We start from the raw sequence: 24605 nt of genomic DNA, 5'->3' as shown, positions 1-24605 counted from the left end.
GCTCGAAGTTCTTTTAAGCCTGGAGAAAATGCACATCTTGCCAAGGACTTAATACAAGGCTTTCTTCTATAACACGTTTACCAAAGCTGTCCACTAGGGGCACACAGAGAAGAGGCACCATTGGACTTTATCCTGCTTTTCTCTACCTTGAATAGCTTGACCCTCTACACTTCTGCATCTGAAACTATGCCCAGAAGCTCTAAGTGCAGCATTTTAGCAGATTTTCTGGACCTGTTTTGAATATGAGGTTCTTTAAGAAGTCTAGTTCCAACTCAGATCCTGGACCAAGTGCAATAATCACTGATCCCTGCATAAGACAGGAGACACTAAGCACAAATTTGTCTCCAGCAACTTTTCTTAGGACCCCAATTCTCAAAAGCAAAAATAAAAATCCTCATTTTTGCTTCAATACCTGGAACAATGAGATTATTTCAAAATGGTTTACCAAACTAAAAAATGGTTGTTGGTTGTTTATTTATTCTGCTTAATCCTGTTTCCCTTCTTGCTTACGTAACTTGATAACGCCTAAATAAATTATCCTTAAAACAATTCTGTGTCTTAAGACGCCTGGAGGAAATTATGAGGAAGAGATCATTGCAAATAACATTCTACACTATTCTGTCCAGGTAAAGATGTAAGAGGTGGCAAATAACAGCCATCAAGAAGCCTAACCACCATTATTCCCTAACTGGAAAGAAGAGGTAGAACTCAGCTTCTTTAGAACAATGCCCACATCTGTTGGAAGACCAACATGCAGTTTGGATTATTTATTTGCTACATAGCTTTTTACTCCTTTGAGTAGACCTCAAATACTGTTACTGAAATAACAACAATCTTCAGGGCATAAACTGTAGCTCTTTGGATGGCTGGATTTAAGAAGGAGTTTCAGTCAGGTTTCCCAAACCAAAATTCAAGGTACCGTAAGTGGGGAGAATCAGTAAAGAAAGGCAGTACCTCTAAACAATGTAAAGAGGAGAAAAGGCAGGTGAAGAACATGATCTAAAGTTTCACAGCACAAACCTTTGCAATAACGCCCATCTGATGCCAGCTGGAATCCAGGTTTGCAAATACATTTAAAACTGCCATCTTCATTGATACACATTCCATTAAGACACATGTTCCTTATGCTGCATTCATCCATATCTGAAAAATACAAAGCATACATTTTCTTATGACCAGAAGAGTAAGCTTATGAAGGAAACCAATCTGGATGAAAATAATTCTGTTTCTTCATATTCCTTTCTTTTTGTTATTACAGTCTAAGGCTAATTTTCATCTAAATAATATCACCTAAGGAAGGAGAAGATGGGACAAAAGAAAAACATATCTCAAATTCTTGAGTTTTGGCAGGTGCATGTAAACTTTAGGGCTAGATTTATAGGTATATCTATTTATAAAATATATAAAATTTGACTCCATAGAAGTTATCAGGGTCCTTTTTAGGAATAATAGTTTACAAACTGAAAAATGTGCTAATAGCCTAGTGGGTATATTTATTTCACAGAATCATATTACTTCTAATGCTCTGAAAATGAAAATAAGTCAAAACTGAGATCAGAGAAATTTGAAATGTATTTAGGCTACATCCTACTTCTTTTAAAGATGCAAACCAGAAGATAACTTGTAGTTTGAAGCAATTTTAAATAGGGGCAGGTAAAAAGTGGACTTTTAAAATACATGGCTCAACTATGGATTATAGCTGTGCCAGTGAACCTTTAAGATCCCTTAAACATTGGGGATGGTTCTTTAAATTCATCAGTATGTTATTTTATTTAATATTGAAGCTGTCTTGGGAGGCACTTGCTCTTCCAGACACAGTGTTTTCACTTATAGGCTTTAGAAAGACCAAAGTAATTTGTTATATATACATATTTTAGATATGATATATATATTTTGGACATATATAATATATATTTATTTTAGATGTATATTTATATCTTAGATATATATTATTTCTATTTAAATATATATTTTATGAATATTATCTATATATTACATATTTAGAAATACATATATACATAATTAATATATATACATATATTACATATATAGAAAAAATATATAATATGTATTTTATATTATATATATTTTAGATATATATTTCTCATACTGATTAGTAGCATTTTATTACTAAGCAGACACTTTAAGCAAAAAGATTATAAATGGCTAGATAATACATGGACTTAGGTATGTCCTATTTTTAAAAAATGTACAAATTCTGATTGTATAAAATCAGGAAGTATGAAATTGTGCCACAAAAGTTTCATCATCACCAGGGATCTTTAAAGGGCAAGCTCTCCTAGCAAATTAAAATGTTATTTGATTCACACAAATGTAAATTAAGAAATGAATATTGTGGAAAATTAGGTTTCCCTCCCAGATAAAATATATAAAACATATCTGATACTTTGACATTTCACTCATTATTTGGTCTTGTTAAAGACCCCCGATACTGAAATTGCAATGGAAGGAGAGGACTAACATTAGTATACTATTATTACCTTCACAGTTCTTCCCATCTCGTGTAACATGAAAGCCTGCATTACACACGCAATGAAAACTGCCATCTGTGTTGATGCAGCGTCCGTTATTGCAGATCCGGCCATTCTGTAAACACTCATCAATGTCTAAAATCAAAGTTTAAAACGAAGAAATAGCTTTATTTAGGGGAGTTAAAATTATTTTATTCCCCCCCCCCTCCATTTGCAAACTCATGATCTTAGCTTTTGGTTTTAATTACTTAATAATATTCTCCAACATAAACTGGTTATCAAATAATGTGATATTTAGGGTTATCAGAGTTGAAAAGACATGACAAAAAAAACCTGTATAATTGCATTAGAGCTAACTCTAATTTCTAATAAGACTCCTTAAATCTGAAGTCTGTAAACAAAATAGATTCTTCTTCACTATTTTCCAAGCACATTTATTTAACCAGTATAAATCATTATTTATACTGAAATTTGGCTGGCATCTTTAAAACTCATAATTTACAGCTATCTCAGAACAATACAAAAAGCTCTACTTTTTTAAACAATCACCTTAATTCTGCCTGAAAACCATCAATCACATCTCTAAAATGTTCATCTTCTTTATGGTAATTCTGATTTACGTGCAGGGTTATTGCTGATAGATTCTTAGTCTTTTAAAAAACAACTTTACGAGTATTCTATCTACCAAATAAAATATTGATTCTGTGAGGGTAGTTTTCCTTTTTTTCTATTGTGGTTAGTATTATGCCAAAGTACACAATAAAGCTTGATACAGAAGTGTTAAAATAACAATAACTCAAACAACCTGTATCTGATTTCTCACTTAAAGATGAATAATCAACCCAAAGTGGACAGCATGGTACCCTGGATTATCTGTTTCTCTCAGTTTCTAGAAGCTACAAACCTGGATACACATCAAAAAAGATGAACACAAACCTCTTTGTCTACACAGGCACAAAATCACTTCCAGGGCTTATTCCCAGAAGATAGGGACTGGGAAACTATGTGGAGTTGGATGGGAACATTCCTATCTATGCAGAGTTGAGGCCACATTTGTCTGAGTATAAGCGCCCTAAATATCCCCTGCACAATGAGCACGTGCGTTTATGGCACCTCAGTTACTCTGACTGTCTACCCTGCGTCTGCATGATGTCTTGTGGTTGGCCCTCAGATGCACTTTCTTTCTGGGCAGATCCTGCAGTGGTTTCCACACAAGTCATTGGACGAGCAGAGGCAGTCTGGGCTTTTCTTCTGTCTGATCTTTGTGCCAACAACCTACGATCTTTCTCTCTCTCATTTATTTCTTAATCCTTGCTAAAAATCAGACTTGCTCCACACTCCAAGAAAATGGTAAAAACCACATATTCTTGAGCAGACTTTTTTTTTAAGGATCCTATAATTTTTTGAGGCCCAAGTTGAAAATAAAAAGGATAAAGAGTTCACCTTTTTCTCTCCTCATCGATTTCAGAATGCCATGGGGTTCCCCATTGCCTTGTAAGACAAATTTAAAGCTGGCCATTCAAAGTTCTCCTCTACTGTGTTTCTGCCCGTCCTTCCGTCCCCTTCTATTCAGCCCCTCACATACTTCCCAGCTATGTGCACAGCCTTTTGGACCATTCTGTGGCAACTTTCATCCACAAAATCATGTGAACACATTCTCAACTTCCTATTTGCAGGATAACCTTAGCGCTAGCTCTTAAAGAAGTCAGTGCTTGAAGTATTCAGGTCATCCTCAGTCTCCAATACTAAGTCTCAGATTGATAACAACCACATACATGCGTTTATACTGGCTGGCCCTTGCCCCAGCTGAGTGCCCTCAATAACCACTTCTCTTGGCTTATTTAACAGTGCAGTCTCTGGACATTGATTTCATTTTATTTTCTATTACTGCAAAATGCCTAGTACGCTATTTGTACATGTTAATTATTTTAAATAATAGTCATAATATTAAGAAAGTTTTCAACTCAGTTAGGTGTTCAACCTATCCATATTTATATTTAATTAATAGAAATGTTAGCAAGTTCAAAGGCCTTATTCCAGTTTTTCTGCTTAAAATGGTCATTTACATGTAGTGCACTAAAATACACTGATGGCAAGAAATCTGTACGTGAGAACCAAATTCAAAATTTTGAAACCAGTTCACTGATAAAAATTAAAACTTCTACAGGTCTTCAACTCATGAAGAGCTTTTGCTAAAAGAGGCAAATAAAATGAACTCTTGTCAATGGCTACCAATTTTCTAAAGTGGTATAAACCTCGCTATCTTTTATTTAACTTTAAAAAACTTTTAAGTTCAGGGATACACGTGCAGGTTTGTTAAATCGGTAAACTTCTGTCATGGGGGTTTGTTGGACAGATTATTTCATTACCCAGGTTTAATTAAGCCTACTACCTATTGGTTATTTTCCCTGATCCTCTCCCTCCTCCAACCCTCCACCCTCCAATAGGCTTCGGTGTGTGTCGGTCCCTTCTATGTGTCCTTGTGTCATCATTTAGCTCCCACTTAAAAGTGAGAACATGTGGTATTTGGTTTTCTGTTCCCATGTTAGTTTACTAAGTATAATGACCTCCAGCTCCATCCATGTCCCTGCAAAGGACATGATCTCATTCTTTTTTATGGCTGCATAATATTCCATGGTGTAAATGTACCACATTTTCTTTATCCAGTCTATCATTGATGGCCCCTTTTATTTAACTTTAACAGAGCATTTGCCTGTTTTTTTCTGTCTTGACTGATTAATGATACAGTTCATTTTGTGCTCAATTTAGAGATAGAGATGGAGATAGATGTTTGGGCTCCCTGACAGTGATTGTTATTTATTTCTGTTTTAGAAACTTAGTACATTAAAGTCATTTAATAAAAGGCACATTGGATGGCTTAATAAATTAGTTAATAAACCTGATGGGAAATTTTTTATGAGGGACATTTATAGCAGTGCTTCTCAAACTTCAATGTACATACAGATCGCTGGGGGATCTTGTTAAAATACAGAGTCTGCAACAGTATGTCTGTGGTGGAACCTGAGATCCTGCCTTTCCAAGCAGCTCTAGGTGATGCTGCTGCTGACCACACTAAAAAGCAGCAAGGGCTTAGAGCGACATTCTTATCTTTTAGAACTTTCCATTAAGAAATTAATCGCACATAATTTCAACTGAAATTTTCCTCAGTTGCTGCGTCACAAAGGACAGTCCCACTCTCTACTTCTCAGATGAAAACTTAAGAGGCAATAATAGTGACGAGACAACAGTACTGAAAATAAGATTTTTCCTGCAGGCATAGACGCATCTTATAAAATAACTTCAATGCTTGCCAGATTTTATGACACTGTCTTTCAGAATGACAATAGGTGGAACCAAGTTCAAAAAAGCCATGGAACTATATTAGTCTATTCCGGCATGGGTTATTTAAACTCCATGGAACTCATCTGAAGTCAACCCCCAGTTAGCATATATGTCCCACATTCCACGCCAGGACCATACCTCGGCATTCTGTCCGTGTGAGTGTGCTCTGATATCCAGCTCGGCACTGACAAGTGTACGAACCCTGGTTGTTAATACACTCACCACCAGCACAGGGGTTTTTCTCACATTCATCAACATCTGCAAAGCACAATGTATTTTAGTGCAAAATTAGGTAGCAATACCTCATAATTCTAAGATGTTCTTGGTTCCTTTTATACATATAAAACATTTTCCTTTTGAGAAATAAATAACATAATAAAAGGATCTTTTTTCTTTCCACTACAATATATCATTAGCCATTCGAAGACTGGTTGAGCAGTTAAAGTGTATTATTTTCATGTGTCATTTTGCGGAGAAAAATTCCAAACAAGTAGCAACTCAACAATCTGATCTAATAAACATTTTCTCTTCCTTAAGTCTGATCGAAGAGAACCAAACAGACTAACATTTCAGAATGGCTTCTGGATAGGATTCCAAGTATCTCTTGAAGCTCTATTTTTTCCAATGAAAAGAAAGTCTAACCATATCCAAGCATTCCCTGCTGAGTTCCACTAAAATGTTAGAACAAAACATGAAGCAACTGTTGTTTAAAGGGCAGTTCTCAATCACCATAGAGTCGACCCCATCCCCAGATGTGTTCAATACACAAGCTCACACTAGTTTTACAGTCACTTAGAATTATCAGTACATTTAGAGATAAACTGGTTTATATGACCCTACTTGTAAACAGGAGGAAGCTAAAATTTAGCGAAGATAACCCAGTTGTCCACATGCTTCTTAGTGGCAGATACAGATCTGACCTCACATTCCCCAACACTGAGTTAAATGTTTCCACTTCTACTCAGATCTGGATCACCTCTAGAAGGGGTGTTCACATCACCAGGAAATTAAATAGTTTGGGAAAGTAAGAACTCATCATTTCTGACCAATCATAAATTTACAATTATAAAATTAGAATTCATAACAGAACTAAGAGGTGAGCTTATTTTAAAAACAAGTTGATAGGAACTGAGTGTTCTTATCCAATCCAACAAATTGATTACTCTTGTATTACATTTTCTCCCTTCACCAGCTTAAATGCCTCGTCAGCAATTTAAAATTTCTTTCTTCCATTTAAAGTAATTAGTCTAAGAGAGTTGGTAAGCTACACATTTAGACTAGTATAATGTGCAAAATTCCACAATTTGGGGATATTTTTAATGCTTTCTTTTAATGGTTAGGCTTTTGGTAGGTTGTCTTAAATTGGAGTTACCAGAAACGAATTGAATATCTTTTACAATGAAAGTTAAAAGTAACTTTAATAGGCAGAATAATGACCTCCCAAATATGCTCATGCCCTAATTCCCAGAACCTATGGATATGTTATATAGCTAGCAAAGGGGAATTAAAGTTGTAGATGGAATTAAGGTTGGTAACCAGTGATCTTGAGATGGAGAGGGTCTCCTGGATTATACAGGTGGCCAAATGCAGTCACAAATATCCTTAAATGTGGAAGAGGGAACTGCAAGAGAGAGTCAGAGAGAGAGAGAGAGAGAGAGAGAGAGAGAGAGAGGGAGAGATTTGAAGATGCAACGCTCCTGGCTTTGAAGATGGAGGAAGGGGCCATGAGCTAAGGACACAGGCAGCTGGTAGTAGCTGCAAAAGGCAAGGAGATGGATTCCTCCCAAGAGCCTCCAAAAGGCACACAGCCCTCCCAACACCTGGATGTTAGCCCAGTGAGACTTGTGTTGGGCTACTAACCTACAAAGCCGAAAGATAATATACATTTATTTGTACTGTATTAAGCCACCAAGTTTGGGGTAATTTGTTACAGCAGCAATCGAAAACCAATAGAGTCAAGGAACAGAATTGCAACAGACCCGTGGTGCCAACCTAGGATGGATCACGTACCAATACACTCCCCACGGAGGTCCAGCTGGAACCCTTTGTTGCACTCACACCGGTAACTCCCAGGAGTTGGAATGCAGCGTCCATTTTGACAGAGATAGCGGACCAACTGGCAGTAATCAGTGACGTTGACTGGCAGCACCCCTAGAAGAACATTAAGCCCCATTAAAATTATTTTAACTATGGTACCTTTCATCAGTACTTAATCTGACAATAATGAACAAGATGTTGAATCAGACAGGAAAGAGGACACTCTTTGGGCAAAGGTCGTCTAGTGACAACAGAGCGTATTTCCACCCTGCCAACAGAGATCACACTGCACTACGTATGCATAGGGGAGCTAACAACCCAGCTGCAGCCTGCTTTTCCCTGCCCTCTTCACCACCTCACTCTCAAACCTCTAGTTTGCAGAAATAACAAAGGCAGAGAGAGATTGGTATTGAACTACTTATAAAACTGCCTTGCAAGCTCTATAATCTAAAGTATAATTTTATATCTCCTCTATTAATCCTTTCTGTGAATCAGATTTAACTATCGCCCATAACTCTCCCATAGTTGCCTGAAAACATCAATAACAAAAGGACATTAATCTCCGGAGAATAGGAAGCCTCCTGTTTTTCTCTATGCAATAGGAAAATTGAGATATATAGATGACATAGATACAGATAACATATGTAAACCAAAAATTAATATAACAATTTATAAACTTATTTAACGACTAAAGCAGCATAAATAAACAATAAAAAATGTTAACTTGAACAATGCAAGAAAAATAACTAGATGATTTTTGAATTCTTACTTGGTGGTTCCCGAGATGGATATGGATATTCCACTGGTGGTCGAGGGACCGGAATTTGAGGTCCAGGAGGAAAGCCAGGAGGAACAGGGAGAACTGGAGGAATGGGGCCAAGGGGTGGGGGAGGATATTCTGGTCTCCCAGGAATTACCATAGGAACAGAGCACAGCTTGTTGAAATCCTCTAGAAAAACACAACAAAACAAAACACAACAGCTGAGCTGTAGCTTATGATCATAGGCCCGCAGAAGACATCCTTATTTTTTTAAAGATATTTTTGAATAAAATTGATCCTCAAAACTCACAGGTCAATTGGAGAAAAGAAAAAGGAGCAACTGACTGGATTTCCATTTTTAATACCTGCAGCAGCAACCACTCTGGAACAATATTTCAAAACCAAAGCCATGTTCCTCCCAAAACCTCGGAGTTTTTATTTGTATCAACATTCACCTCGTGGAAAACATAAAGTATTACTTTCTCCATCCAGTCCCACCTGTGGATCTCACAGGGCTCCACAGAATACATTAAAGAGTTTGGATTTTATTTTATGCACAGTGTAAAACCACTGGATATCTTCAACAGGGGCGGGACATGATCAGATGACCATTTTCAGAAGATCATGCTTACAATTACAACATATGAAGAACATTACTGCGGAGAGGCAAGGCTGTCGCAGAAGACCAAGGGGGACATGATGATGTCTGGATGGGGGAGGCAGTGATTGAATAGGACAGAAGTGGACAAATCTGAAGCACATTTTAGAGATAAATGTATAGTGCCCAGTGAAGTAATAAGTGTCAGAGCTCAGGAGACAAGAAGTCAAGAATGACTCCTAGTTTTCTGGTTCAGCAATTGGGTGAATGTTGGTGCCCTTCCCTGGATGGGAAAAACCATGGTGGTAGCAGGTTTGGTGGGTAGAAGCCAAGCTTCATTTTGAGATATCAGGCATCCAAGTGGAGCTATCACTTCTCAGTTGTAAAAGACACTGTGAAGCTTAGAGGAATCAAGGCTAGATGTGAGTTTCAGAGTCATCAGTACAGACAGGTGATATTCAAAGCCATGGGGATGGATGAGCTCATGTAAGAGTGGTGTGGAAGGGGAAGAGAAGGGAGTACAAGGACAGAACCCTGAAGAATACTGATTCATAAAAGAAAGCATTATCAATGGAGAACTGGCCCATAAGGGGAGGAGAAACACCAAGGGGTGGTGGGTCTGGTATTAATGCTGTATAGTGACCCTCCGAATGAGGACATCCTGACTTCATCATCTGCTTCCCTATGATTCTGCATTTTCAGGATGATTACTATTTTTCACAGCGTCAGGTCTTCATCAAATAAACCATCTTTAGGTTTTGACACATTTGTTCTGGGCTTCCAAAAAAGGTGTTTTTAAGCAGTATCCAGGTTTCCAAGGATGTATTTATTTTATTCATTTTCATGTTGCCTACAAATAGCCATGTTTTATCACAGTTGCCTTCTGTAAGTAGCCTATGTGACTTTTAAATTTCATTTTTTTCCTCTCTTGCTAGGATGCTGGTAATTTTATTTTCACAGTTGTACAGTGATTTTCTCATGGGTACCTTCTATGCTAGTTTTAGCCATTAATAGAAATTAGACTAAGATTTTTCTTTTCCTTACAGACTACAATTTAACTTATTTTCAGATAGTAACATGTCTTACTGAAATGCATTCATATTTCAACCCCATGGGACATTCTGCCAGTTTACATGAGGTCAAATATGCCTAGCTTCTATGAATGGTACTTTCTGGTCCGTTTCTAAAATTTCTTCATTCATATTTGACATTTCCAGCTCAGGTCAAGTTTATGTTTTCAGAGAATTCTCTTACAGCATTTTAATTATGATTTAACTGGAATTTCAAATCACAGAGATACTGACATACTCGAATGTCTTTGTAAAGGAATTCTATGTTGTTCACGCTTCCCTGACTCAGGATGTCACAATCCTGCTTGTCAACCAACAATGACTCTTCCTATAGATTGATCATCTGTATGTGCCATATCCATCATTCCCTGGGAACCTGCTCTCACCAAATTCCCATCACTAAGACTGTGTAGTCTTTGAAGTCAGGGATCATCTCTAACTCATGACTAGTTCCCACTCTCAGCCTTGCCCTGCAAATTGCACATTGAATGACAATTATATTACGGAACTCACTTTGCTTCCAAGCATTTGTAGGTACCAATTCAGCCTTTCTTTTTAAGACTTTTTGAATTTATATAAAAGAAATAGCTTATCAGCCTTTGTGCTAATTAGGTGGGTATTTTACTTTAAGAATGCCATTAAATTCATCTTAACTTCTCTAGGAAAGTGTATCAGACTGAATCCTATATTTCTTCCTATTTTTTACAGATTAGTAATCTTCTCATTGCCCCTTTACATTCAGGATCAGCAACATGGGGCTAATTTTGTTCAGCTGATGTCCATCTTTCCTATCTCCACTTAACCCAAGATGATGCTGACTTATTTTTTAAAAAGTAAAAAGCTGGCCAATCTAAAATCCTTCCTGCATCACTCTCTGTAAGAGCCCAGATCTCTAGCACTGGTACTGGAACATTTGGACAAAAAAAAACCTACCTGCAAATTATTTTGCTCTATAAATCTGTTTTGCCCAAGGCCTCTCAGGGCTGTGCATCTCTCAGTGGTATACCTGGGAGAACAGCTCCCTGTAAAGCCACACACAGGAACCTGGTCGTCTTCTCCAACTGTCCCAAAGTAGGTCTTCCTGCAGGCACCTAAATCTGCTCTAGTCCTCTTCTCTATTCAAAGCCTTAACACAGGAAGGAATCCACATCAAAGCTGCTGATTTCCTAAGTTAACATATGCATTTTAACAGCCATTGTCCTGGTACCTAAGCCATGTCTTAGTAGGAAGTCATGTGCTTCTAAACAGTGATCCACTAAATGGTTCCATACTGGACTAAAGAAGGTAAAGTTTATCTATGCATCTGTTTATTTATGTATTATTATTTTTAATTGACAAGAAAAAAATCATATATATTCATTGTGCACAACGTGATGTTTTGAAATATGCTCAACTGGTGGGAAAGATGTTGCCTAATAAGTTGCTCTATTTGAATGCCTCCTATAGCAAGATTTTGCTAAATATTGTGGAAGTGTAAAAAGCATGAGAAATATGAGGCTACAATAATGAATGAAATTTCCTAATGAGATTGATCAACCAGTAAAAGAGCAATGTGTGAACACACATATAGGACTCATGCCACAGTCATACTACCAGCCAGAACCACAGGAGCACGAGGAAGAAGTGAGCACTTCCAGCTGCGACTACCTCGGGACATTCGTGGATTAGGTCATGTTTGAGCAGATCTTTAACAAGACTAGAGGATATACAACAGGCAAGGATGGCAGGAGTAGGGAGAAAGAGCCTGAACTGGCAAGAAGTTTTAGAAAAAAAGTCAACTTGAATTTAGAAATGCTCAGATTGGGTGCAATGAAAACTCAATCATATAATTTAAACTACTATAAAGAACAAGAATTAAAAGATGAACTGGGATCAGATTTGGGGACTCAATGTTGTGCTAAGTAGCAAATGTTCTTTGCAAGAAATGGAGTGAATTGGCCACTAAATATTGCCTGAGTTCATCCTGGAGAAATATTTTTGGACATCTTTCTGGAATAACGAAAGTGTGCTGTATTTATATATTTGTTTAGTTATGTATTTTTTAACTAACAAATAAAAATTGTATGCATTCATTGTGTACAACATGGGGTTTTGAAATATGCTCAATTAGTTGAAAGGTATCTCCTTTTTCCCCCTAGACACAATTTTTTAAACTGAACTTCACTGACTCATACTTTGGGAAAGATACATGGCAACGGTGGATTTCAGAGACTAGTTAGGAGGCTGCTGGAACAGTCCAGACTAGAGAAAATATGCTTCTAATGGAAACAAAAAAATGGACAGATAAAAGAGATACTGTGAAGAAAAAAAAAAATAAGCAGGACTTAGCAGGAAGGAAAGAGTCCAATGTTAGGAAAAAGGAAATGTGTCTCCTGAACAACTTACCTGAAAAATTCTGAGAGCTGAGTTTTACCCTACTGAGCTTTTGAGTACTACATGAGAGCCAGTAAGTACTAAAATGAGAATAAGTACTTCCCCAAAAGGTTTCTGTTAAGTAGTAATATGCCAGCTAAGTCAAAAGCAGTACCTGAAAACAGTACTCTTTGTACAGACCTCTGTTTTTTCCCTCTGCATTATGTGGGGAGATTTCCCTGGATGTCATCTCTTGTATTTTCTGGAGTCTATTCATTTACCCAGGTTTCCATTACGTATGCATCATGCACATTGTCATTGGGCTTGTGAGGATATTCTGCAGAAAACAGGAAGGGCTCTTACCAGTTGCTCTGATGGGACACATCTCAGGGGCGACAGTGACCCCTGGAGACCAGCATCGGCCGGCATCGCAGCAGCACTGCATTTTGGTTATGGACTGTGGCAGCTGGTTAGAGCAGCGCCCATTTGTCAGAGCTGTGTAACAGTATCCTGGGCGAACATCTGAGGACAAAGAAACACATACACACACACATCACTGAGATGAGACTTGTAACAACACTCCCCGGCCACAGCAGCTCCACACTTCACACTTGGGCTACGGCAGGATTAATTTACACCTTTGCCCCCTGGAAGGGAAGCTGCCAGCGCTGCACAGGAACAATGCTCAGTCAGAAATCCCTGGTCTCACACCTTTTGCCCCTGTGTGCTGGTGCACATGGCTGAAGTCCCACATTCCATACCCAAGGTGGGAATGAATGACTGAAACCATGTGTATCATAGGAAAAGAGAGACTAAGAAAATCACCAGCAGTGATAGCTAATTATTTATAAAGATATGTCTCTATGCTGAAGAGAGACTGAGTTTTCCTTGGTTTCAAACTACTGAATTTGAGTCATTTAAGGAAAATAGTTATGTAAATCTATTTTAAAACAACATTCAGTCTATATTTCTATTTTTTTTTTTTTTTTTTTTTTTTTTGAGGCGGAGTCTCGCTCCGTCGCCCAGACCGGAGTGCAGTGGCCGGATCTCAGCTCACTGCAAGCTCCGCCTCCCGGGTTTACGCCATTCTCCTGCCTCAGCCTCCCGAGTAGATGGGACTACAGACGCCCGCCACCTCGCCCGGCTAGTTTTGTGTGTGTGTGTGTGTGTGTATTTTTTAGTAGAGACGGGGTTTCACCGTGTTAGCCAGGATGGTCTCGATCTCCTGACCTCGTGATCCGCCCATCTCGGCCTCCCAAAGTGCTGGGATTACAGGCTTGAGCCACCACGCCCGGCCGTCTATATTTCTAAAAGATCTTTCTTATTTTTCAGTCTGTAACTGTGAGAGTCAGACATAAGATTTTTGTTTTGTTTTGTTTTTAAGAATGAGCCACTTTGCATTTAGATCCGATGCTTATTAGTCAAGATTTCCTTTTGTCTTGGGGCCCTAACAAATTTTATAAGGTACTAATTATTTATAACTTCAAAATGACACGATTCCAAGTTCTGAGTCCTATAGGATACAATAGCTCTAGAAGGATTTTGTTGTTGTTTTTGGCAGAAAGTGTCTTCTCAAAGCAACATGGTAAGACACATTTCTATATCACTTTTATTGGGTTACATCATGTCTAACTGTCATTACGTCCGACACACTGCAGTGCAACTCTGGGTTACTGAAAGAGTTTGTGACACACGAAAAACCCAACAGCTCCCTATGCCTTTGAGATATTACCATGAAACAGTGAAGGTAGGTAGCAAAATGCAAAACACTTTTACCTGCCTGACATGTGCTGAGGGTGTCTTCAAGTAAACTGTATCTCTATAGAGATCATATAAAATTATAGAAATCATATAAAATTAAATTTTGAATAGTAAATAATATTGTCAATATGCTTGTTATTTAAAGCAGGGGTCTCCAACCCTCAGGGGCCCCAATCCCCAGTTCTGGTCTGTGGCGTGTGAGGAACTGGGCTGCACAGCAGGGGGTGAGCGGCAGGTGAATGAGTGAAGCTTCATCTGTATGTACAGCTACTCCCCATTGCTGGCATTACCGCCTGAGCTCCACCTCTGTCAGATCAGTGGCAGCACTAGATTCTCATAGGAGGGTGAACCCTGTTGTGAACTGCGCATGCGAGGGTTCTAGGTTGCATGTTCCCAGTGAGAATCTAATGCCTGATGATCTGTCACTGTCTCCCATCACCCTCAGATGGGACCATCTAATTGTAGGAAAACAAAGCTCAGGGCTCCCTTTGATTCTACATTATGGTGAGTTGTATAATTATTTCATTATATATTACAATTTAATAATAACAGAAATAAAGTGCACAATAAATGTAATGTGCTTGAATAATCCTGAAACCATCCTCTCCTCCAAGTCCATGGAAAAATTGTCTTCCACGAAACCAGTCCCTTGTGCCAAAAAGGTTGGGGACCACTGATTTAAAGGAATATAAAGGTTAAATCCTCTTGTAAAGCAAAGATCTTTCATAGCCAAAAATCCATCCCTGGGTTTCCTGTAAGTCTGAATGTTAAATTTCAAGTTTTCTCAAAGAGGGTCATACCTGCAATTGTTATCATCTACATCATTCGTAGGAACACAAAGCCCTCATGTCTTGAGGTTTCAATAAATTAATAAAATGAAATAAAATAAAAACAAGGCTAATTTAGAAACATTTAAATTATTAACATCAAGTGAAGAAGGCTAAAACAAACCTAGACAAATCATAAAAGAAAATTATGGGTCAGTTTTAAAGGATACAAGATTATTTCCGAAAAGTACTTAAAACCACTAGCCAGTATAAATGTGCTTTCCAGAATTTTTTTGTGGTTCCAGTTCCTGTACCTCTGGTCAGACTAATAGTTTCACCAAAGAGGCAGAACAAGTTTTATTCCAGCCCGGTCCAGGATAAACGGCTGGAGAGGGAGTATAGACAAGTATGCTCTCTGTGAAGCCTCAGGTGGCACCTCCCCCGTCAAGAGGGCAGAGAAATTGAACTTCCTACATTCTAATTTGCAATGCCTTAAAACCACTAATACTTTATATACTTGGGAATTAGTAAATATTTGGGGCATGGAAACCAAAGACTGTTGAGAATGGGAAGAGATATTCAAAACTGGCTTATATCCCAGCTTCAAATGAATTCGGTGGTCAAAACCCAGTGTAAACACTTGACCAAATTATGGAATTTGTACATATAATTTTCAGCATGGGCTATCTTTCAGAGCAAAACTAGGGCCTACAGTTGCCAATGACAAAAGCTTAATGGGCTAATGTCTATTATTTTGCAAATTAACTACGATACCATGTTATTGCCCATCTGGCTGACTTATATGTTAAATGAATGGGTCACAAACTCTTCAGCAAAATGGTGAATGCTGGGGGTAAAAAAAATTACAAATCAAGTTTGGGTTACTGGCAGCCCCTGATTTACAGATGGCACCTGCACATATAAAAATAATTTTTCTAATTTCTTTTTTTGCTGAAGAAGTACCTTTGTTAAAAACACACATTTATATAACTTATAATTTTAATGAAAACCTACAGGCTAATAAGTAAAGGAAGTAAAAAACTGAAAATCCGAAACCATTTGGAGTACCTGAGCCCCAGGACACCCCAGCCTGAAGTTTTTCACTTCGTTAGGCAGCAGTGCCACATCAAGTTGCGGGGGAACCGTCGTGGTGATACGACACTTTGTACGGAGGGTAAGGGGTGGCTGTAGACTAAACTGAAGACCTTCAGGAGCCAAGCTAAGGGGAGAAGAATGTCAGGATCTGGAGGACATAAAGGGACACAGAAGGAACCACAAACACCTTCCATTTTAAATCTGCCCTGGCCAAGACACCTGGCAAGGAGGAGGAAATCTCACTCTTTTCTCCCCTTTGGAATCACTTGGCCCCTTATTCTCAGGACCCAGAAATCACATTATATCAAAGCAAATATATTATGGATTAAATAGGTGTTTGCAGGTCACCCTAGCCTGTCAACAGGCCTCTCCTACCCTGTCATCAACATGGTTGTGTACAACCAGGAGCTAGGAGTGGTGAGGCTCAAACTAGGGAAAGGACATCTTTATGACTCCTAGGAGTCGAAGAGAGAGAACACAACAATATAAAAAGACAACCCTACAGGCAGTACTACAAATGCCACAGGAAGATCACAGAACAACAAATAAAATAATCCTAAGAGAGCTTAGAACACAAAGGGAGCTCGGGGCTGGGAGGTCTGAGAGTCTCAGAATGTGGGGGCAGAAGGTACCAGTTGGAATTTTACAGTTAGAAGAAATGTGCACGGAAGATACTGCATACCACTATCTACATAGTGGGTTTTCTATTGGTGAGACCTACTAATTCCAAACAACCGTCTTACGAACAAGCCTTGGATTTGTTTATACTGTTAGGGGCTATTTGTATTTTCTCATCACTAGGGATAATTTGGGGGTCTCTGTTGCTTACGATGGAGGGAAACAGGAGCACTGGGGAAGTCAGAAAAGTCACTTGGATCATTTTGTATGACAAGTTGCTAATTATGGGCACGATAGAGTACCAGAGAAGAAACGGGGCTTGCCTAGGGATCTGGCAGGAAAGAGTGAAGTGCATCCAGAGTTGAGGGGTAGGAGGCAATGAGGGAAGTCTGGGCTGTGCACTCAGGTCACGATGGAATCCCAGATCCCTCTCTCACTACCCACTTAAACTACTGGGCCATTATTTACCTAACCTCTCTCAATCTCAGCTGCTTCCCATCTACCGCTGTGAAATGAACATTAAGTCAGATAATTTACATAAAACACCTCATACCCCGTGATCCAGGGATCTTAGTTCCCTTCCCTTCCTCCTTTGTAAAAAGTTAGTATGGATATATTTGATAAAAAGAAAATAACTTTTAAAATATGAACCATCTGATATGTAAATATATCTTAATCTTCATGTAGGTTGAGGCTCTCTTGAAGTCCTTAAATATCAGACTGTGCACTTTGGAACTTGAATTTTAATCTAGAACACTGCACTTTGAAAGAAGTCTTAACAATTGTTAAATCCAGCAGCTGTCAACTCTATTTTTTTTTTTTTTTTCCAGACGAAGTCTCATTCTATCGCCCAGGCTGGAGTGCAGCGGCGTGATCTCAGCTCACCGCAACCTCTACCTCCTGGCTTCAAGCGATTCTCCTGCCTCAGCCTCCCGAGTGGCTGGGATTACAGGCGCCCAACACCACGCCCGGCAAATTTTTGTATTTTTAGTAGAGACAGGGTTTCACTATGTTGGCCAGGCTGGTCTTGAACTCCTGACCTCAGGCAATCTGCCCGCCTTGGCCTCCCAAAGTGCTGGGATCACAGGTGTGAGCCACTGCGCCCAGCCAAATCTAATTTTTAAACAATAGAACCCCTTATTTAATTGATACCTGACATGGAAGCCTAACACTCACAGCAGATAAAGTGAAATTGCTATACCTACAACGTGTGTGGGAGTGTGGGGGGGACAAGAGCCCTTTCCACTCAGCCCTCTCCCTTTTCTCTGTGCTCTTCCCAATCCCTGCAGCCCTGGAGAGCTTTGAAACACCTGAAGGATCCACTGGACAGACTGAAAACCACTGATTTCTAAGTCCTAATGGAAAACTGCTGAGGGTTTGAGCAAGCGTGTTATTTAATCAAAGCACTATTTTAGGAAGATAAATCTGACAAAATGGATTGTAGAGAAGCCAAGAAGCAGGGAGACCAATTAAGAGATCATTAAAAAATTTCAGGCCAAATTAACATAGATTCCGGGGAATGACTGAAGGTGGGGGTAAAAAGAGAGAGACACCTGGGATGGCTTCAAGGTTAAATGCTGCGTGACTACAATATTAATTAACAGACTGAAGGTATCTGTAAGGTCTCCTGGATCATCCCTCTTTTATGCGAGGCAAAATGTCTCCAAAAAAGACCACAAGGTGCCTCTGTTCTTTAAGAGGGCAGTCAACTGTTTAACACTTTTCTAAAAATGTACATTTTACCTCAACTGATAAATTATATATGCCCCTTAACAAGCTTGTCTAGAAAGTTGTTTGTTATGGAACTGACTTATACAAACCATGCATGCTGTTTGTAATTAAACCTACCTATGCATCTGGTACCATCTGGAGAGGTGTAAAAACCAGGAGGACATTTGCAAAAGTAACTGCTGACTGTGTTTGTACATTCGCCCCCATCACAGATTCCAGGAATGGTGCTGCATTCATCAATATCTGGAATATAAAAAAACAGTCTCGGCATTTGTAGAACACAATATAAAACCGTTCATCAGTACAAGGATTCAGATGTAAATACTAGACAAATTATGTCCCTGAAACAGCCATCTTTAAAAAGTAAAAGCTGCATGGAGAACAGTCAATTCAAAGGTAGATGCTGCTTCTTTCAACACAGACTTACCCAAAAGATTTACCAAATTCAATAGATTAGGGCAAAATGAAATCACCCCCCTTTAAAATCTAAAACTGTGTACTGTTGTTTCACCAAGTAACTATAGCATGCTAATGTTACAAATGTCATTTATTTTAAAATTTTGTTTTCCTTTTGTTTCCATGTTTTGCATTAAGTTAAACTCCCCGACTAATTATTTTATATTCCGCATCACTTCTTGCATTGCTTTTCAATCTATTTTCCACAACACAGATACTGAAATCCTACAGAGGAGATCTTGTGATCTGAGTGCTGACCCCAACTCGGCCAATTTGGTGTTCTCAGTGGCACCCAAACTACCATTATGATGGTCTTCTGTGGTTGGTGAATGAACTATGATGGACTGGGTGCTCTAACCAACGGGTCCCCTTCAAAGAGGGACTTGCTGCCTAGGAGGCTGGGAATACCGTCAACAGATGGTCTTTGGCTCTCAGCCCCTTCCAAGATAGCCTGAGTCGCAGACAGCCCCCTTGCCCGAGGTCACACCCTTCTCAGGCACCCCACACCCAATAAGCAATTGCGGAGGATGATCAAAGTCTGGTGCATCCTGCCCCAATGGAAGACAACACTGACGGCCACTGCAATTCCCCAATTCCTTCTGGGGCCGGTGGAGGCTGTTGGTGGGCTGCACCCCAGCTTGCCTTCTCTGCATGCTCTTGCCTCTTCCCCTTTTCTTCTGCCTCTTCCCCTTCTCTTCTGCAGGTGTTGATCCCAAGGACATCCTCTAATAAACATCCTGAATGCTACGGAGACCAAAGCTGGGGTTAGCCCTCAGACCACTGGTCTCCATCAAGGAAGCAGTAAAATTCCCTTAGGACAAATTTGACCATTTCCTTCAAGGAGAGATTTTCAATGGCCTGACCCACACACTGACAAATGTCAACAGATACGGCACCAGCAGAAGAAGAGAAAAAAAATGAGAGCTTCCTTCTTAGGCTAAAAGTAAACTCAGGGCACAGGGAATCTGCCTGGCCTCCTCTCTGAGACCAGTAGAGCTTTCTGCACTGACCTTGGGAGAGGTGACATTTGACCCAGGCCTCCTGGCAGTATTACAATGGCCAGGCTGACACCGTTAAAACTGAGAAAGGCTTATGACCCCCAATAAGAACATTTATTCTGTAGTCTAAGTACTCTCTTCATTTATAAAACAAAATACAGTTCTAAGTGAACCAGAGTCAAGTATCTTCTGACTCAGGTTCATCCTGTTAGTAAAAAAGGCAGCAATGACAGTGTTTACATGCAGTTTAACCTTTTTAAAACCAAAATCACCATTCTTCCAAGCTAGGCTAAAGGCTAAACCAAACAATATTTCACTGCTTATATTAGAGTCAATGCTAACATAAACAGCGCTGTCATTGCAAAATTATGTAACGGTAAAGGTGCATATTCTATTCTGACAGATACAAATTTCACTAGAGTCTGTGAAAGGGTCAGGTAGAGAAACTGCCAAGGGCAGACAGAGCCTAGGGTTACCCATGTAATATCTCAAGGCAGCCACACTTCTACTTAACACAAACAAAAGGCAAGTACGTCAAAGAGCCTACAGGATTCAAAGCTTCATTTAAGGATAGAGGAAGGTATAATTACAATGAAGAAGAATGTACCTTTTCCAAAGTGTCCCTAAAAGTTAATATCTGAGTCCTACAACACCTGCCAAAGAGCACATGAGGAGACAATGTGGTATTATATTTTTTCTCAGCCCATTTATATAAATGACAGCTACCATTCGTATTAAGGCCACTTAGCGTACATCAATATCCAAAAAGTTTAAGTGACAACCTATGTCAGAAAATTTTATTTAAAAAATAGAATTAACATTGGCAGAATGGGGGAATCATCTTTTCCATGCTGGCTGAGTGAGATTTGAGCCCTTTATTGAAGATAACAATAACAATGACAATAATGATGAGAGTTTGCAGGTGCTGAGTGCTAGGCAGAGTCAAAATGCTTGATGAGTGCCCAATCATCTAATCCTTACAATACGGGCAGGATTGTGGGCCTGATTCTATACCTCTGCTGCCCAGGTACACCTCTTGCATTACCCTGAGGCCTTCAGAAAACTGACACGAATCAAACCTGAAACAACAGCAAAGCGGCTCATCATTTATAAAGTGAGGCTAAACCCAAGTCTCCAACTGGCAGGGGTTTTTAGGGTACGTGTGGGGAATTTCCACCTAGGTACATGTCTTTGAAAGCCAGCAGGTCAGGAAATATGTCATACTGCACACCTCCCTGAGTTCACATAGATTAAGGTAAAATGGGACTAGGCCAAATCATTACATTTGAAGGAGCTTAAATGACTTCAAATTTCCCCTAATATGTCCCCTTCTCAGTGACACACCCTTTTGCCTTCAGGTGTCTAGTGCCTTCCCCCTTTCCTAAACCATCTTGCTTCTCAGTGGCATGGCTTCGTAACAAATAAAAGCAAGAGTTCTATCTATTACCAGGCTGTGGTGGAAATTCCTGATGGCAAAGGCCAGAATAAGGTGTTTGAATTGGATTCGCTCACACTCTGAAACTCGTTCATATGAATTTATTATTTCTCCAAGTTCTTCCCACTCTGTGTTCATCTCCTTTTAACTGAATTTCAGGCATCCCAAGTTAAGAGGGAACTTGAGAATGGTGACTTTCTCAGAGTTTCTACAAATCAGGCTGTGTCAAACGCCAGCCATGAAAGTAAACCAGGTGGGGAGGCCTGGTGGGGAGTGGGGCTTGGCTGGGAAGAGCTATTTCGTGCTCTGGACACTTCTCCCTGCTTCCTGGAGGCAGCAAAGGAGGCAGAGCTGCTGGGGAGTAGCTGTCCCATGGTAGCTGTCCACAACCCCACTGGCTTCTTGCTGTGACCTTAAGAAGAGACACAAATGGCAGATCTCTTCCTTCCTATTTGCCACCTGTCCTTTGTTTTTGCTCCTTCTCATCTTCCAGTCTCATCTGTTCTCCCAGAGCATTCTTCCCATGCCTAGGCCCCTTCATCCTATGGCTCCTCTGGCAGAACAGGAGGAAAGAGTGTGGAGGGCAGATGGATGGAGCTTGGTGTCTGTTCTGGGATGGGCATCACCATCTATTACTCGGCTATCGAGAAGCTCCATCCAAGACTGTGGACGTGACAAGAGAAACTCGATCCTGACAGTTAACCTGATCCTGACTGCCTAGATACTAACACAATGAGAGAAAAAAATTAAAACCTATGGCAGCTGTTTAAAAGTAACATGTGACACACTAATGATCATGAATGCCACTGAGCCTGTGAGCTTAACTTTGATTGTACAAACTCAACCCAGTGTAAAATGTATCACTAAAAACTAAACAAGCTGACTCTTCCAGTCACGCTGACTATTTTATAGTCACACCACGTACGCCAGCTTTTATTCATGCTGCATCCGCTGTCTGGTAACAACTTAAAAATGGAGTCTGAATTCTGGAACTGGAAAGAACCCCCACATAGCATCTTGTTCAACCCCCTCATTTGAAAGTTGAAGTAACTCAGAGATGGTAACTGACTGATCTAAGATCACACAAAGGATTAGGGACTTGACCAGAGGGCATCAAGGATGGGGGCCAGGCCTGCCTTATTTCCAGGGCTCTTTCACCTTCACCACAGAGATGTTTTTTTCAACTAATTGTACAGAGAGAGCCAGTTACCTTGAACAGTAAAAGTCTAGGGCCTGCAACCAGCTGAAGAGGATGAAGCTCCATCTGTGGTACTGGGTTAAGCCACCCCAGGAATTCTCCTTAACTCCTGAGAGGATAAGAGCCTCTAACAGTAAGCAGCCATGAGATAAATACGCCATTATTTTGGAAAGGGGAAGTCCTGAGGTTTTTGGCTCACATATTATGGAGTGCATGGATTTAAAAGCTACATCTTTAAAAAGGTCCTGTGCATCATGCAGTGCTATTATAATTGCTAAAGGCTGGGCTGACGATAATCTAAATCCCAAAATATTAGTGGTTAATTAGGAATCCAACAGACTTCTTCCAGAAATAAAACTTAATCCCTTAATTACACTCTTTATTTCTTAATTTCCTCTCATAGTAACCTATGCAAATACGGACTTGGTTTCCAAAGAAAAAGGTTCATGTGTTCTTTCAGCATGCATACTCTACAGTCATCGGAAAGATCAACAAAGGAAGGCGGGCATGAACTCTGTTTCCTTTTTTCTCAAATCACCGCTATAAATCTCAATCTTTTCCTTCTTAAATGTATGAAAAGTTAATAATTGTTATTTAAATCCCTTCAGCTTGTTAATTTACATTTCAAAATGTTCTCCAATTATATGTATTTATAAAACACTTTTTCATAACTTTTTTTTTTTTTTAGTTTTTGGAAAGAGGGACATTTTAGGAAGGAAGTGAGAATTCTGCAAAAGGAGATCTCATGGAAAGCAACTCGAATAATGGCATTCTCAGATCTGAGAGACCGAGGGTTAGCATCTTGTGAATTTGCTAAAGTCAATTTGACGGAATTGGTTTTTTTTCTTGAAAAAATTCTATAGAAAGTACTCGATTCCGCCTCCCTCCAAGTCAAAAGGAAGATAACTTTAAAAAGCCACTCAAAGCAATGGCAAAGGTACCAGGACATTTTCACAAGGGCACAGAACCCCATGGTTGTACTGATCATCTTTCCAGGGTACATATTCAGTGATTACGGACCAGACTTCCTGGGTTCCCTCTACTGACCATCGAGACACCAGCTGATGTCCAGCGTTATGCCATTTCCACAGTGAGACACTGTAACTGGAAAGGAGCAAGGACGTGGAAGAAGTGAACCCAGCTTGCCAAGAGCTCTCAGGGGACTTCCTGATCACTTTCCCACCAGAGTAAGACAAGTCAACCCCGCTCACACCAGTCTCCAGGCCAGAGAATGTATAGTACTAACAGGACATTCTCTTCTAGTATCAATTTTGCATTGATATTAGAAGGAAAAGAAGGAAAAAACCATTATCTAAATTTAATGTAACAGTAGATGGCAAAGGAAAAAAAAATCTAGTCAAACTAGTCTGTTTTTATCTTGCCACTGACTTTCACATGTAGCTGGAAAATTTTTGTGTGTGTGGAAAAGGATTAAGTAATACTCAGACTGAATTTTTGGTCCACTGGATACACCACCATAATAGGTTTCTTAGCATCAATAAAAAGATTCGAATGATTTTTCTTTCAGTCTGAGCATTAAATTAGAATCTTCTGTCTAGTCCACATCCATAAACCATTACTGTTAATTGACTTGTCTGAGTAAAAAGCAAGAGACAAAATCAATTCTAGTTCAGGCTGGAAGCCATCATAATTTCAGAAAACAAAACACAGACTGGACAAGTCATAAGGCCTATATTCCCCTCAATCTTGAAACTGATTATATATTCTGAAGCTGAATATATTAAACCGAGAAAGCCTAAAACACAACCTATCATTGATGTGGGTTTTGCATGTGATCAACTTTAATGGCCTGTTAATGTCATATGTGTGTGTGTGTGTGTGTGTGTATATAAATGTGCATATATATGTGTGTGTATATGTGTGTGTGTGTGTGT

At 39.5% G+C, this 24605-nt stretch overlaps 1 protein-coding gene across 1 annotated transcript in view; it reads right to left on the bottom strand.

Annotated features, from left to right (window-relative positions):
- FBN1 (fibrillin 1) overlaps nt 1-24605 on the bottom strand; it is a 240448-nt gene that overhangs the window by 100258 nt on the left and 115585 nt on the right. The window contains exons 9-15 of the mRNA XM_023227212.3: nt 18741-18866; nt 13015-13173; nt 8641-8820; nt 7845-7985; nt 5973-6092; nt 2502-2627; nt 1021-1143 (exon numbers count right to left, since the gene is read on the bottom strand). Coding sequence (XP_023082980.2) covers nt 1021-1143; nt 2502-2627; nt 5973-6092; nt 7845-7985; nt 8641-8820; nt 13015-13173; nt 18741-18866 — 975 coding nt within the window. The remainder of the gene's footprint in view (nt 1-1020; nt 1144-2501; nt 2628-5972; nt 6093-7844; nt 7986-8640; nt 8821-13014; nt 13174-18740; nt 18867-24605) is intronic.

The sequence above is a fragment of the Piliocolobus tephrosceles genome, chromosome 6, assembly GCF_002776525.5.
Source record: "Piliocolobus tephrosceles isolate RC106 chromosome 6, ASM277652v3, whole genome shotgun sequence".
NCBI lineage: Eukaryota > Metazoa > Chordata > Mammalia > Primates > Cercopithecidae > Piliocolobus > Piliocolobus tephrosceles.
Note: the sequence above shows the minus strand (reverse complement) of the source record. Positions and strands in the feature narration are given on the sequence as shown.